At 46.4% G+C, this 14,856-nt stretch overlaps 2 protein-coding genes across 21 annotated transcripts in view; one reads left to right on the top strand and one right to left on the bottom strand.

Moving 5' to 3' along the window:
• Positions 1-2,239, top strand: part of KMT2C (lysine methyltransferase 2C) — a 197,773-nt gene extending 195,534 nt beyond the window's left edge. For all 10 annotated transcript variants that reach the window (XM_080578524.1, XM_080578523.1, XM_080578526.1 and 7 more), the window contains one exon: positions 246-2,239. In XM_080578524.1, coding sequence (XP_080434650.1) covers positions 246-338 — 93 coding nt within the window. In that variant the 3' untranslated portion in view covers positions 339-2,239. The remainder of the gene's footprint in view (positions 1-245) is intronic.
• Positions 2,240-4,482: 2,243 nt separating this feature from the next.
• GALNT11 (polypeptide N-acetylgalactosaminyltransferase 11) overlaps positions 4,483-14,856 on the bottom strand; it is a 45,001-nt gene continuing 34,627 nt past the window's right edge. For 9 of the 11 annotated variants that reach the window (XM_080578531.1, XM_080578536.1, XM_080578540.1 and 6 more), the window contains 3 exons: positions 13,130-13,234; positions 5,537-5,674; positions 4,483-5,277 (listed from right to left, as the gene is read on the bottom strand). In XM_080578531.1, the coding sequence (XP_080434657.1) occupies positions 5,146-5,277; positions 5,537-5,674; positions 13,130-13,234 (375 nt within the window). In that variant the 3' untranslated portion in view covers positions 4,483-5,145. Of the gene's footprint in view, positions 5,278-5,536; positions 5,675-8,667; positions 10,889-13,129; positions 13,235-14,856 lie in introns of those variants that run through there. The other 2 variants (XM_080578532.1, XM_080578533.1) reach the window with 1 other exon arrangement.

The following is a 14,856-nucleotide window of genomic DNA, read 5'->3' as shown; positions in this document are numbered from 1 at the left end:
CTGTCTCCTTTGTTTTTACATCACTGTTGCCACTTATGTTCATTTCTAGATATTTACCCAATTCCTACAGCCACTAGCACCAATTGTTTGTGCTGTGGTGGGGAAGACTGACATTTCCCTTCCCTTTTTGCATGTTAAATCTTGCCAGTTCCTACAGGTGCAATGTGTGATGTGTTTAATCTGTGGGTACAAGGGAAGATGTCTAAATCCATTTTTTGTAACCTCTCTCCTGCATCTTTTTCCAGCTTTGCTATGACTATAAGTTTGATTTTGAAGATGACCAGCACAAGATTCCATGTCACTGTGGAGCTGTAAACTGCCGAAAATGGATGAACTAGAATGCATTCCTTGCTGTCTTTTGAGGGTTGCTTGTCCCTAGGAAGAAGTGATTCACATTTTGATTTTGTCGACATAAAATTGTTGCCTTTTTGAAGGGAAGAAAAAAATCACTTCTGGAAGTACACATTTCTACTCAAGTATTTAAAAAAGAAAAAAAAAAAGAAAAAGGAAAAACAAGCACCAGAAGCAAGCCGGCAAAATCTGAAGCTAACTTTCCAGACACGTGGAGGTTAAACTGAATTAACAGAATGGTCCAGCACTTTTGTTTTTGAGCTCACTAAGGAGAAACTGTTGAACTTGGGCAAAGAACTGATGGCTGACCTGCGGAAGTGCAGGTGGGCATATATGAATGTAAGACTGAAATCACCAGCGAAAGGGAGAAGTCCAAAGTGCTGGCCACAGCCTTATTTGATAAAGGGGCAGGCCCTCTAATTAAAGAAAAATTTTAAATAAAAGTAGACACCACTGAACAAGGAATGTACTGAAACGACTTCCTTAGGGATAGAGCTAAGGGAAAAATAACTTGCACTAAAATACATTTAAATACTTGATTCCATGAGTCAGTTTATTGTAGTTTTTGATTTCTGTAAAATAAGAGAACCTTTTTGTATTTATTATTGAATAAGTGAATGAAGCTATTTTTAAAAAGAAAGTTAGAAGAAAGCCAAGCTGCTGCTGTTACCTGCAGAACTAACAAACTCTGTTACTTTGTACAAAAGTGTAAATATTTTGAGAAAAAAAAATACAGTATAAAAATAGTTATTGACCAAATGCTACCAGACTCTGCAGCAGTTCGGGTGCTTATTATAAAATGTCAATAGGGATGTTACAATATGATCTCATGTATTAACAGACATGTGATTACAATTACGGAATAACCAAAATCTCAATTTAAAGAGAGAGGGTTTTTTATGTTTCAAGCAGTCTCAACTGTGGTCTATTAGAATTTTTTTAAGTAAACCTTAAGCCTGGTACAGGGCGTGTATATTACCAATAAGACTTTTGTAGATGTTTGGGTAATTTAGATTAATTTTATTTGTATTATATTGTTGCATCCCTATTTCTTAAGTCAGGTTTTTTGTGCTTAAAATTTGTGATAACTGTGAATAACTGCTAAAACCACCCAAAATAGAGGCTGAACATCGTTTTTTCTTCAGCAAAAGTAGTCAAGATTAGGTGACTGTTCAGCCTACATTAAATCATGTAAACAGCATAGAATCATGTAGTTGGAGCTTAAGTCTGATATGATAGCCTTCTTAAAAGGAAAACAAGGAAAAAAATTAGATGTAATGTGCTTGCAGCTGCAGGACGCTGGCAATAGGGTTTTGGAAAATGTAATTTAAAGATGTGTTTGTATGGATTGTTTTTGTTTACATTTCTTTAAAAAAAATAAACACTGTTTTGTGTTTGCTTGTAGAAATTTAATCAGCATTTTGAACCAGGTTAGCTTTTTATTTTGTACTTAAAATTCTGGTACTGACACTTCACAGACTAAATATAAAAAAAAAATGAAGTTTTTTTTTTTGTGTGCACAATTAAAGTGGACTGTAAACTGTTGGTATATTCAGTAATACAGTTCTGAACTTGTAATGTATATGGCATGATGTATTTTTATCTTACAGAATAAATCAATTGTATATATTTTTCTCTTGATAAATAGCTGTATGAAATTGTTTCTTGAATATTTTTCTTCTCTTGTACAATATTCCAACATCCTACCAGTATTTGTCCTACAGTTTTTTCTGTTCTGTATAATAGTATCTAATGTTGGCAAAAAAACAAAAACAACACAAAAAAAAAAGAATTTTTTGAAGTATACAGAGTGTTATGGGTTTTGGAATTTGTGGAAACAGATTTAGAAGATCAGCATTTACAAATAAAAATATTTTACATCTATAAATTACCCTCCTGTTTTCATTCGGGGTGTCTGCCTTCTAGTTGTTTCTGGATCTCGGTGTCTGTTTCCAGCAGCGAGAATGCGGTGGGTGCGTGGTGTTCCCCTGCTCTCCCACGCTCCCTGCACCTTGGGTTTTACTCTGCGATGCCACGTCCCTGGAGGCAGCGGAAGCGATGCCAGTCCCTTGGGTTCGGCTTGTCCTCCTTCGTCCTCTGAGCTGGAGCTGGTCGCAAGCAGCCCGAGTGGTGTCCTGCTCGTCCTGCCCAGCCAAATCCGTGTCAGCTGTTGGCGGTCACTCAGCTATAGGAAGAAAACTAAATTCCACCCGGTCACAGGCAACGCATGCAGAGACCACGTAACTGAGCAGGGCCGGGTGGTCATAGAAACGCTCATCACCAAAATCTGAGCAAGGGAGGCCGGGGACTGACCAAGAGCTGGCTTTGGCCAGCAGCAAGCTTTCACTGCAGGGACACGGCACCCCGAAGCGCTGCTGGGCGCCTTGTTCCTGAAACCACCCCTGTGCCTCGGGCCTTGCAGCAGTGCAGTGGGCGAGGGGAGCCCTTCGTGGGCAGCTTCAGCACCTTCCTGGCCCCCCCCCCCCAGCTCTGGCTGTGGCTCCAGACCCTTGCGCTCAACACAGCAAGTGGGGATGGGTCGTGTCACCTGCACGCAGCATCTGGCTTTGCACGTGGTAGAAGAGCAGCCACAAGCCACTTGGAGGAAGGAGGGTTACCTGGCCTTCAAAGGGAAAGACTGAAAATGTTTTATGTAGCTAATAAGCGTGGGGTTAAAAATAAGTCATATTTCTAGCAAGAGGGAGGCAGAAGATTTACATTAAGCTGCAAACCAGCTGCAGCTCAGCGGTCGATCAAGGTACAGCCTCATCTGTTACTGCAGGCCTGAAGACCACGTGCGCTGAGCTGGTTCTGAGAGCAGCCCCCACATTGCCTCACAGAGCAGCAAAAGGTCAAAAAGTCACTGTGGCACTAGACCCAGACCGTAAATAAATAAAACATCTGTTGTGCCTGACTGAGGCTCTGGTTCTTTTTTTTTTTAAACAGCACAGAAAAAGGACAGAGCCGGGCCAGTGCACAGCCAATCTGATTGCAAAAAAAAATAAAAAATAAAAAAAATGACACAGGCTGCAGGAAAGGCTGCCCTGCAGCTGGGAGCAGCTGTAGCAGCACGGCCATCACCCAGGTCCCCATGGAAACAGGCATCTGTGCAACGAGAGGCCCCGCTCTGTCCTGCACAAACCCACCTGGAGCTGTCGGTGCTTGGGTGCGGCCCTCGCTCCCAGGGCTCAGCTGGCGGCCACCTGCACCAGGAGCCGCCTCGAGACTCCAGGCTCTGCTGCGAGGGCCCCAGCGACCTGGTGAGAGGCACAGTCCAGGCCTGAAATGCAGCCGCTGTGGGGCTGGGGTTGTTTTCAGGGGCATTTCTGGCTGGCATCTGACTTACATTCCAGTGATTTATCTGGAGGAAAATCCACTTGAGCCGATTGCTGAGGCTTATTACTAAAGGCTGGGTACCTGGTTCCTCCCTGCGCTGGGACTCGGCTCCTGCTCCTGCTGAACGAGGCAAAAAGCTGCAGAGCAGCAAGGGACTGCTCTTACCTGCCCGTTGTCTTCCTCTTGCACGTCTTCTCCCCTCGTGGCTGCCCGCTGAAGGACCCAGTGCAATTCGTCCCAGGTGACTCCGTCCTCGCCGCAGGAAGGCTTGGTCTGTAATTACTCCAACATCGTCATTACTTGCCTCCCGCAGCCCAAATGTCAGTAACGGGCTGCCAGAGCATTTGTGTGTCTGGAAAACGTTTCTGCTGCCTGAGTTAAAGGGCGAGGCTTTGTCAGCGCTGCTGACATTCGAACTGCGTGCTTCCCGGGGAAGGCAGGCGGCTCTGGCACGATGGGTAAGGCCACACGCTAAGAAAAAAAACGCGGTGTGTAAGAAGAGCTTTTGTGCAGCAGCTTCCACACCTGCTGAAGAAGTATCTGGGGCTGAAGCAGGACGGCAAGGAAAGGTAACTAGTGAAATAAAGGAACTTGGGGAAGGAAACAGAGAAGTGGAGAGGAAGAAAAAAAAATAAATTACCTGTCAAACCCTTCAAAGGAAAGCAAGAAAGAACCATCTGGGAGGAAAAGGGAGTGAAAACAAGGGAAGACCCCGATTGTGTGACTGTTGGTTTGCATCAGCCTCCTACCTGGTGCTCTCCGGTCTGGTGGCTACAAAGAGTACAGCCATGCTGATTAATAAAAAAATGAGACTTTATTTTAAATGCAGCTACTGTCATGGGTCATCAAAATAGACTTTGTAATAGTTACTTCTTTTTTTTTTAAATATGAGGTGACGAATGACAGCTAAGAATTTAAACTACACAAAATGTCCTAAAACTGCAAATTAAAAGAACTAAATTTAAATACCGCAAATGACAATTTTCAGAAGATAAAAGGGAATAAAAATATTTTCCAGGTAAACTAAAATAATTTGGCCAGTAAAACCATACTAAAAAAAAAATGTAAGTTAATGAGATACTGCGCATGAAATACTCAAAAATGACTCCTTTCTGTCATTCAAAAGATCCACAAGGCTAAAATCTCACGATTTAAATTACACCGCTCTAATAATTTCTCTTACTTAAAAACAGTTCAATAATCCAGGACAGTCCAAGGGACCGCATCGGGTCTGTAGCAGGGCTGCCACCGCTCCTGCTGCGCCCGACACGGGGCCGGTGACCGCCCGGCCCGCCTCGCGCCCGCAGCGCAGCTCCTCGCAGCGGGACGTTCCTGCGGGGTCCTTGCGATGGCTGTGGTGGGGGTAGCAGCAAAGGGCTCCTCGCAAAGCCCTGCAGAGTGACCTCAGGTGGCTGAAGGGGCTCCTGGTCTTGGCTCGACGCTCCGGGGCTGGCTGGCTCAGCTCTCAAAATGCCACTGCTGAGGCAGGGACCCGTCGCAGATGGCCATGGTCACGTACCCTTTGTGGCTAAGCGGGTCTACCACCTTCATGCACTGCCCAACGGAGACCTGGTAGAGGCGGTTGTTCTTCTGGAGAAGAGAGGAAGACAGACGGGATTCATTTCCTAAAATTCTGTCCTACGTTGCTGTCACACTGAAGCTAAACTGATGCTTACGGGGGCTGACGCTGCCTCAACTGTGCGCCAGGCCTAGTGCGGCGCATCTGGCTTGGTAATCTCAGGTATAGTCATCATTAAACCCGACCCTGATGTCCTGTTAGTGGTACCGTCACTTGTCAAGGCATTAATTCCAAGCAACGCGCTATAAATACGCCAGCCACGCCACTTACCCCAAACGTCCACTGCTGGGAGCCACCGGAGCCGTGGCATTTCATGAGACGAGGCGGATCGGATGAGCGCGTTTCCGACACATCCAAGCAAAGGAGATTATTCAAAATCAGCTCGTGGTCTTCGTTGTAAACCCAGACCTGAGAGGAGAAGGAGAAAGACTTTTATCACAGAGCTTATCGCAGAGTTTTCAGGTGTCAGAGATGCGCCCTGCACTGCTTGCTGCCTTTTTTCCAGCAACTGAAGTGCAGCTGCAGTGCTGCGTCGCCGTCCCGGCCTCCCACAGCATCGCCCCACACCCAGGCACCTACAGGACTCTGCCTTGTCCCCAGGCAGACTGCTTTTCCTAGCTGTGCCCTGCCAAAGCTGAGACCAGGCCTCCCGCTTCACATCCACTTTGTTTTAGCTGAGCCAGCACGGAAACGCCTGGATCTGGACCTCAGGAACCTACACAACACCCCAGCAGCTCCGCTGGTGGCAAGAACTGAATTCAGCCGCTCTCCAAGGCTGAGCTGGATAAAGCAAGAATTCATGGATTCATGTTTCCAAGATCATGCTTGGGTTCCTGACTTTACATGACTGTTTCAGGGGGCTTTCTGTTGTCATGCTGAAAACCACTGCACCTCTAACAGCCAGCAAGGACACGCTGCAGCCATCGGCATGCCCTCGCCCACGTGTTAAGGTGGCACAAGCAGGCATTCGTACTGCTGGGGTAAAACACCGCCAGGCACCTTTGGTTGCTGCAGTTGGTGCAGGCTGGGCTGCCAGCACCCTGCTGCAGGGCAAGGCTTGCTGGACGTGGCTTAGGGCCGGAGGAGGCAGGACCCTCCGTCTGGTCGCACTGCAGGAGCTGCCGGTCCCCGTTCCTCCCTCAGATCAGTTTGGCAGAGGCCCTGGAGTGCCCATAACCAACAGGAGACGCTCATCTCTGTGCCAGAAAGCAAAGGCATGGATGAACTTTGATGGGTCTGCACCTCGAAGCTGCCTAGGTGGGACAGGGGTATGGGAAAACTGGAGCTCTGCAGTGAGGGGACGATAGTGAGACCGCCTGGCCGAACACCCAACAGCTCCTACTGTTCTGGTCCCGCAGGGAGGCCCCTGCCTCGCACAGCAGCTGGGCAGCACCCTCCAGCCCCGCTGGGTGCTCAGCAGGCTGCTCACCACCTCGCTCACCCCCATCAGCTCCCTTCCCCTGACTTCTGTCACTGCCGGTGAGGGAATGGAGCCCCCCGTTACTGCTCCGGAAACACGGACCCACAGGACTAAGCTCTGGTGCCGTAGCACGCGTGCCCTCCTTGCCCCTTCTGTGTCCCCACGAAGTCTGCACAAGTTTCACGCTGTATATAAAACATCTAACTCCAGGCAGCAAAAAATCAAGCAAACAGAAGCAATCCTGATCCCTGCTTGTTGGGTGGTTCGATGGGATCATGCACCCCCTGCTGCGTGGAGCTGCGGTTCAGGACGCTGCCTCGGCTGGACGGCACGATGAAGAAGCACGCGGCTCGTTCCTCAACCTGCTGCCTACTGTAACAGAGCGAACGGCTCCCTTGGAGAAATGCAGGTGTTAACGTTAGCATTTGTCCCAGCCTCAGGAGCTCTGTGCTCTCTAACACACTTTTTCGCTTTAAGCCCCGTCCTGAGAAGGAAAGCACATCAAGATTAAAGAGGAGGAGAAAAGGGAGACGCAGCAGGACTCGCCGGAACAGCATTCCTGCTGAAAGAAGAACCAAGCCCCAGCAGCAGGTGAAGGCGGGGAGAACGGAGACGGGACTGCAGCGACACCGCGTTAATCAGAGGCTGAGTAACGGCAAAGAACTCACAACAGCAGTGAAATCCTGTGCCCTTCAGATTAATTATGCATTCGGGGTAGAAAACAAATGAAAGAGAAATACAAGTCCCAAATTTGGGACACCTTACGGTTCCAAATTCAGGCTGGGGTATCGCTGGGACCTTGCAGACTATTAGACTCAAACACAGGGAAAGCAAAGCCACGCTGTGGGGGGTTTTATTATGTAACTGAAGCCTTTGCATACTCCAAAATTTATTAAGTATGTTGCTGCTGACAGCGGCAGGACGATGTTTAGCTCTCGGTGGTACAGGCTGGCAGGAACAACAGCACCGATCACACAGAAGTCCACGAAATAGGTTGGAAAATCTTTCTACAAAGAAAACAATCTGCTCTGCTTTGCTTTTTGTCCGTGATTTGCCTGGCTTCAGGCTCAAGCCCAGTAGCAGCAGGCTGGCCAGTAAGGAACCAGCCCAGGCTTTAGACCTCCGTTCTACGTGATGGCTTGGCTTGTCCTTCCTACTTATTTCCTACTGTCAGCTGGGCATTTTTTTTATTATTATTTTTAAATAACAGACACGATAAAGGGTATTTTCATTGGGCATCCACTTCCTACCATGCAGAAGCACATCAGGGGCAGATTTCCCTTAGTGGGCATGGAAGTGTGCCCGGATCCTGCTGCTGAGGAGCAAAGCGCCGTGAACTGCTGTCCCCAGGGCCACCCTGAGCGCTGCACCCCCCTGAGAGCTCTCGCCCTTGTCACTGGAGTCAAAGAGAAACACCGGGATGCAACCGGACTGTGAGGGCTTGCTTCTATTTCCAAGCACAAGCAAAGAGGCAGGTGTTATGCAGAAACCTCTCTCCACGCCACCAGTGATAAAATTTAGGGGCAAATACGCTTTAGTTTGGTGAACGGCACAGGAGGGGCCCCTTCCCAGCATTTGCTTTTTCCCCTCCCTCTCAACCCAGGCTCCAGGGCAAGATGAGACCCAGGACTGCCCTGGACAACTCCAAGGCGTTGCGTGGCCCCAGGGCACCAAGGGCAGTCCCTCTGGCACCGGGTTCAGCGCAGGGAGCTACGGAGGCAGGAACCAGAGCTTCTGCAGCACAGCTTCACCCACAGCTCACCAAAACCGTTCACTGGTAGCTCGCACTGCTGCAGGTTGGCTCCTGCAGCTTTGTGCTCTCTCACGTTATTAATACTTGGACTTAGTAACGGGGGAGTCAGGCTGCCTCCCTTGGTACAGGAGGCACTCTCTTCCTTCATAAACCCCTATACAGCACAGGGGGAGGTTTTTTTTTTTAATATCACTCATAATAAAGAGATACAGGGCCATGTTACTGATCTTCTTTTTTTCCTTCAGGAAAAGATGACACTCTTCACTCTGTGATTAATGTAAATAGATAACAGGCAGCTGAACTACTAGAGGAAATTCAAGTGAGGAGAGGGCTCAAAGGGTGTCTTAACCTAGGAGGATGACCCATATTACTATCCCTTTTAAGAAACTGGGTTAACTATATAAGATTTGAGGTCCCGTGTCAATACGGACAACCGCATTAAAACCCATGACCCCAAGCTAGGACAAATAAACAAACCAAGGAAGCTGCAAGTAGGCAGCAGAGGGAAGCTCCCTGTCCCTAAGGAACAAATATTTCAAGGCTGTATGGAAGCGCCAGCCTGCCCTCTGGCTTTCAGAGCACAGCAAAAGGCAGGGCTGGCAAACTGGCCTAGCTTCATGCACATACCCTCTTATTTTGTCTGCAAAGCGCATTAGTGCTAGAGGCATGCATTGAGGAGCTGCACTCCACGCAAGGCAGCAGCTACAGCAGGAACAGCCCTTTGTGGGGAAGTCGCTGCTGTGAGCCGTGCTGGCAGGAGCAGCTCTCCAGTACTCGAGCTGTTGCTTAGGTTGGCACCGCTGCATCATTGAGTCAGAGTTTTTAAAAGACAAATATTCAGCTTAATAGCACAAAGAAGCCACCTCAGCAGGAGGAAGAGCTGTGCCTACTGATTTCCACCACTACAGCTGTGTTCATCTACTTCAGCTCTCTTCTTACGTATAACAACGATATAGCACCAACTTGTGAAAGTCACCAGCAGAGCTTGGTGGTCCGTCCAGGAAACCCACTGTCCTCCTGAAGGTTTTCCTGAAGGTGTTTTTTTTTTAAAAAAAAAAAAAACTGATGTATGCTTCCCGCTCCATTTTTCAGTGTTGCTGATGTTGTGTGACAGTTTGTTAGAGGGACTGCAGAGCTGTGTTCTTCCATCTGCTGAAAAAGCAGCAGGCAGACTCAGCTTGCACTCCTTCACGCTCACTCTAGACACGCATTGGAGAAGAAAAACAAACTTACACCCGTGATGCAGACAATGAGGGAGAAAGATCTTACAGATGAACTTGGAATTTAGTGAGCGCTTCCTTCTACAAACTGCTCAAGAGTCAGAGACTGAAGTGTGCGTGCTGACATTTGTGAAGTTCTACAAAAGTAGAAGCGGAGCTTTTCTGAATTTTTCTGCCCAAACCTGTTCTCTGAGTCCCGTTACAGAGGCACACGCTCACAGACCTGGCCACTTCCCAGCCTGACTGGCGACAGTCACATTTTTAAAGCTTTTTATGTTGCTAAGTTAGAGAAAGCTGGAATTATTGAAATGAAGCAAATGCACAGAGGAGAATAACCTCTTTCTAAACAAGAGTAGAAAAAAATACAACTCAGACTGGGAGGAGATTTTCTGGAAAAGGAACTTGGCTTTAAGCATTTGGGTCAGGAAAAGGCAAGCAGGCATCAGATGCATGACAAACCCATGCCAGATCACAAACACTCCTACTAGTTAGTCTTGTGTTGGCCATTATGCTTCGTTCCAAAACCTTCATTCTTCAATACTCCTCTTCCATGTTTATCAGTAACTACTTTTCCTTTGGGACAGGCTCTAGTACAAAGCACTTCAGCATCCTTGACATCTACTCACCATCTGATTAACCTTAGACATGATGGTTTTGAGTAGAATCCACAACACTTGCTTTAAGACTCCTTCAGTCTTTCATAACGAAATGCAGATGTCTGATCTTTCCAAGTCCTTGAATATTTTCTAGTCTCCTTCGACACCCGAGTTTTTATGGCGAGCACTACCTCGTGCGTTCTCAGTTCCGCTTACAGAAGGGGGTCGGACACACTGCTGACATCAAGGAGGAGAGTTTAAGGAGAGTTTACTTTGCAGTCTTGGCACTTCCTCCACGCGACCACACCTCAACTACAAATTTTCATTCCACGTTAGTCTTCAGCTTGCAAAATCCACATTTGGTATTTCTGCTTCTCGATTTCTGTTACTTCAGGCTTCGTTGCACTGACCTTTGTTCTGCTAAATCCTCTCACCTCTCCTACCTGTGCTATTTCGAACTACAAAATTATAGACTACCATCTTCCAGTCAAAGGAGTGTGACCAACGAGTCTCAAGAAGGCCCAATTTTGTTTCCCAGCCCTTTGCACGCTCTCCCAGGTAGAGTTCACCTTGCTCCTTCATCTTACTGAGCAGTAGCGTGTATTTTTCAAGTATTCACAGAGCAAAAGTAGCCTGGAAAGAAATAAATGGTGACAACTTACTCCTTGGGGAAAAAAATAACTGGCTTCAAAGGAAACCATCACCAAGTGGCATCACATTATTTCCGCAGAAAGCACAGCTAACCTGCGGTACTCACTGCCACGGGATGCCAAGAGCTTACAGGAGATCAAAACGCAATGAAATGCTCATTAAAAAAATAATAAAAAGAATCAAAGCTATTGTCCAATTATTGTTAAGTTTCTGTAAGTGAGCACCCTGGGGACAGGACAGCTGGGTACCTGCCTTTCACCAGGCCCAACGCAGGCTTTTGTATTAAGGCTAAAGGCATAGAACAGATGGTTCTAGAGCAAAAATTATAGTTGTTGGCCTTTTCGCCTAACATTACTAAAAATGGCAATTAAAAACTTCCAATACTGAAGTTTCTTGCTATATTTTATAAGCAGGAGTTGTTAAGTGTTCTTTTTCTTTACATTGTTCTTATGTACCTAGAGCAAGAACGGTCAAGAAGATGTGAAAGAGAGCAGGCTGACGTACTCTTGGGATTTATTAGAAGAGTAAAACAAGTATAATGGCAGAATACCATAGTGTTGGTTAACATACTTGGTTGAAGATCAAAATATTTGTTAAAGACAGCACAGCCAGTTTTTTGTGAGAGCTAATCGCTCTGTTTACCACTAGTGAACTAGATTCATGAGGAAAGCCAGTGATAGACAAATTAATGCTCAGATTGTTCTTCTCTAAACCAAAAGGCTAACTGAAGTTTTGTCTCCAGGAGAAAAAAAAAAAATATCAGAAAAAGGCTTTGATAAGGGGGAAAAAACAACAGGTTTCCTCCTCCAACCATGTAGCAGTTCACTATTAGAAACAGCACATGGAAGAGGAGGGAAACTAACTGTGAGGACTCATCTGTTCCTGTTGTGGACATCATCCACAGGAAAGTCATTTCTGCTTTCTCCTCCACAGGCTGCAAGGCTCCGAAGGCAGCTTAGCACCTTTGGCACCATGAATGTACAACCACTGGTGCCAGTTGGTTACAGTTATGCAGTCAGCAGAGGCCATACCTTGACCCAAATCCTGATTCCCATTCCACCTCCAATTCATCCAGGTTTCAAACAGGGGCCTGCAACTCGGTCACAGCGATGCTTCGTCTGTACTCTAGAGGCTGAGTGCAGGGACGTACTGCTTGGTCTGGTCCTGTGCGAGATGTCCCTGAGACCATGTGTCTACAGCAGACTACGCTCACCCCGACACTGGCTAACAACCCTCACACCATCTTCCTCTGCCATGTTCATCTGGTGAGATCACATGCAGGAGCAGAAGGTCCCGATAGTTGACAGACTACACAACTTTTGCTGGATTGCTATACATCATCCTGCTTCTACTCTTGCAGTTTCCATATCCTGAACACTACTGCCCTTTTCATCAAGTACCCGGTTAGTCTAGCACAATCCTCCTTTGATAAAGCTATGCTGCATTGCATCTCTTGCTCTATTTACCTTGTCTTTGACTACTTTGCTCTTTAGATGAGATCTAGTTTTTAGACCTGGATGCCATGGGCTTCTAAATCATAAGGCTCTCAAGGTAGTTCTTAGCTAGATTTAAGTCTTTAAGGCATTAGGTGAGGATCTCTCTACCCTGGAGATTTCTTTTTTTTCTGGAGTCCTGAATTTCTGTTGCCTGAACGAACAGAAGTGGAATAGCAGAGGCTTCATGCAGTGATATAAAAGCTGTTACTAGATTTTCACATCCTGTCCCAGTTAACGTCCAGATCAGCAATTCACCTGCAGCCAAAGAATTCTCTAAATTCCTTACAATTCCTTCTATTTGGTAATAGCAACAAAACATTCATTCACCCTAAACTACAGCCACGCCAGCAGCAGACCACTGGTAGCACAGCGCACAAAGAACAGCAGGTCAGGAAGAGGCTGCCTTGAATCCAGCACAAGGAACTGGCTGAAAGCTTCTACAAATTCTGAACTGTCAGTCAACAGATTACAAACCCGTCAGGAGCCCCTTGAGGACAGTCTTCAGCCACACACAGAGATTCAGCCCATAAAGACAGAAGATTATGATACCCAGCACTCAGTAGGCAGAGTGTTAAGTTCCACAGCCTCCTCTGCCAGCACTGCAGTTTGAACAATGCTCTGGGATCAGCCTGCTGGCTGATGAGATGTTACACCGCGGCATTTTGCCAGCAGGAAGACGCATTAGAAATTTGTAAGATAGCTCTTCAAATAATCAGGAATGTCATACCTGGTTTTGATCGTTGTAGTCGCATTCCCGAACCACTACCAGGCCTCCTTTCTGACTTGGGTGGCCCTGGGCAACCAGGCATTTGTTGGTTTGAAGGTGATACAACTACAAAAGGAAAACAGTTTGATGGGCAGAGTAAACAACAAACATCACACACCAAACAGAACATATGGTAATACTTTGCAAGCACACAATGTGCTCACAGACACACACACAACGTAATAAGAGCCCTCCTTCCCTTTTGAAAATACCATTTTGTTTTTCAGATAATTTGAACAAAAAGCCAGCATTAAATAGTTCCATTTTGCTTTCTAATTACGTTCAAGTTTTCCCTTTATGCTACAAGTGCAATACACACAGCACGGCTCAGCACATTCAGGCCATCCTTTGTCAAGTTTCTTTCCCTTCCTCACCCTCCACAAAAGAGAGGTCCCAAGTAATGACAGATCAGGGAAGAAGCGAAGAATTTAAGGACCTCCCAGACGCCCATTCCAGTTCAAGCGTTGGGGAACACGTTTGACAACCCTTGCAAGTGTGGGAGACGGCAGGGTGGCAGATCTGGCGTGCATATTAAAATAATTACCCCTAATCTGCAGCTGGATGGAGAGTGAGATATATCTATACGCTGCCCTGAACTTGGGGCCAGGCTGACTAATTAGCTGGTTGCATTTTATTACGAAGACATAGCTGCCTTGGCATTGGTATTGATTCTGCAGATTTTTATAAACCACAAGACATTTCCAGTAATAAAAAGAACGAGCTGCTCCATCACACGACAGAAAAAATTAGAGAGCACAAACACCAAACAGTACTCTTCTCTAAACAGTTTCTGGAAATAGCTGTCCCAAGACGCATCAACAACAGCCTCCTCAAGCGCACCATGTTTCGCCTGTTCCCTACACACATCTGAAACAAATTACACAAAACCTTCTAAGTAACATTTCCTCACACCCCAGGGACTTCGAGGAGAGATCTCATTTTCATCATTCCTCACTCAACAGTAGGCTTTCAAACCACACAGCTATGTGAGTTTTATATGACCTTTTTTTTTCCCCCCTTGTTTTTATTGGCCATAATGATCAGCGTTTGATAACACTGTTAAGAACTGTCACGATTTGCGATCATTACAGTTCTTCCCAGCTGTCAAACCAGCACTTATCTCTGGCCCAATTAGTTTTTGAGAATAAGCTGGGATTTGGAGTGATTCATCCTGAACCCTGAAGAGTCTGGCAGGCAGCGGTGACATTGGCTGATCGTTCTGTTCCTTGTAGGCATCTGGAACTAGTTTATGCAGTCATTGGAGCCAAAGCTCACGCTCTCACACAATGCTGGGCATAATCCTCGAACCCCAGAGAACCAAGCTCAGGAACTGCATTTTTCTGTGTCTCGTCTCCCTCTTCTTAAAGGATACACTAAGTTTGTCCTCCAACTTAAACCATAAAAAATCAGTTAGGAAGATTTCCCCTTACTGTTCTTGGTGCCTCAGTAGCCTCCCCCCAGATCAGCCTTTCCTTAAACTTCTGTCTGAAGGAAAGCAGAAAGCCATTAAATTTCATGGAGAGAGAAAAAAAAAAGTCTGACTAGGGGAATAACAGAATAACAACATCAGCTCATTGTATCAGTTGTATTCCGGGAAGTTAGCATGTTTGCCCTAATAAATAACTTTACAACTTGGCTGGGATACAATTATAAAAATACTACAGGAGTCGTGGCTTCCCAGGCAGCTG

Source organism: Anser brachyrhynchus, assembly GCF_964034855.1.
Source record: "Anser brachyrhynchus genome assembly, chromosome: 2".
Lineage (NCBI taxonomy): Eukaryota > Metazoa > Chordata > Aves > Anseriformes > Anatidae > Anser > Anser brachyrhynchus.
Note: the sequence above shows the minus strand (reverse complement) of the source record. Positions and strands in the feature narration are given on the sequence as shown.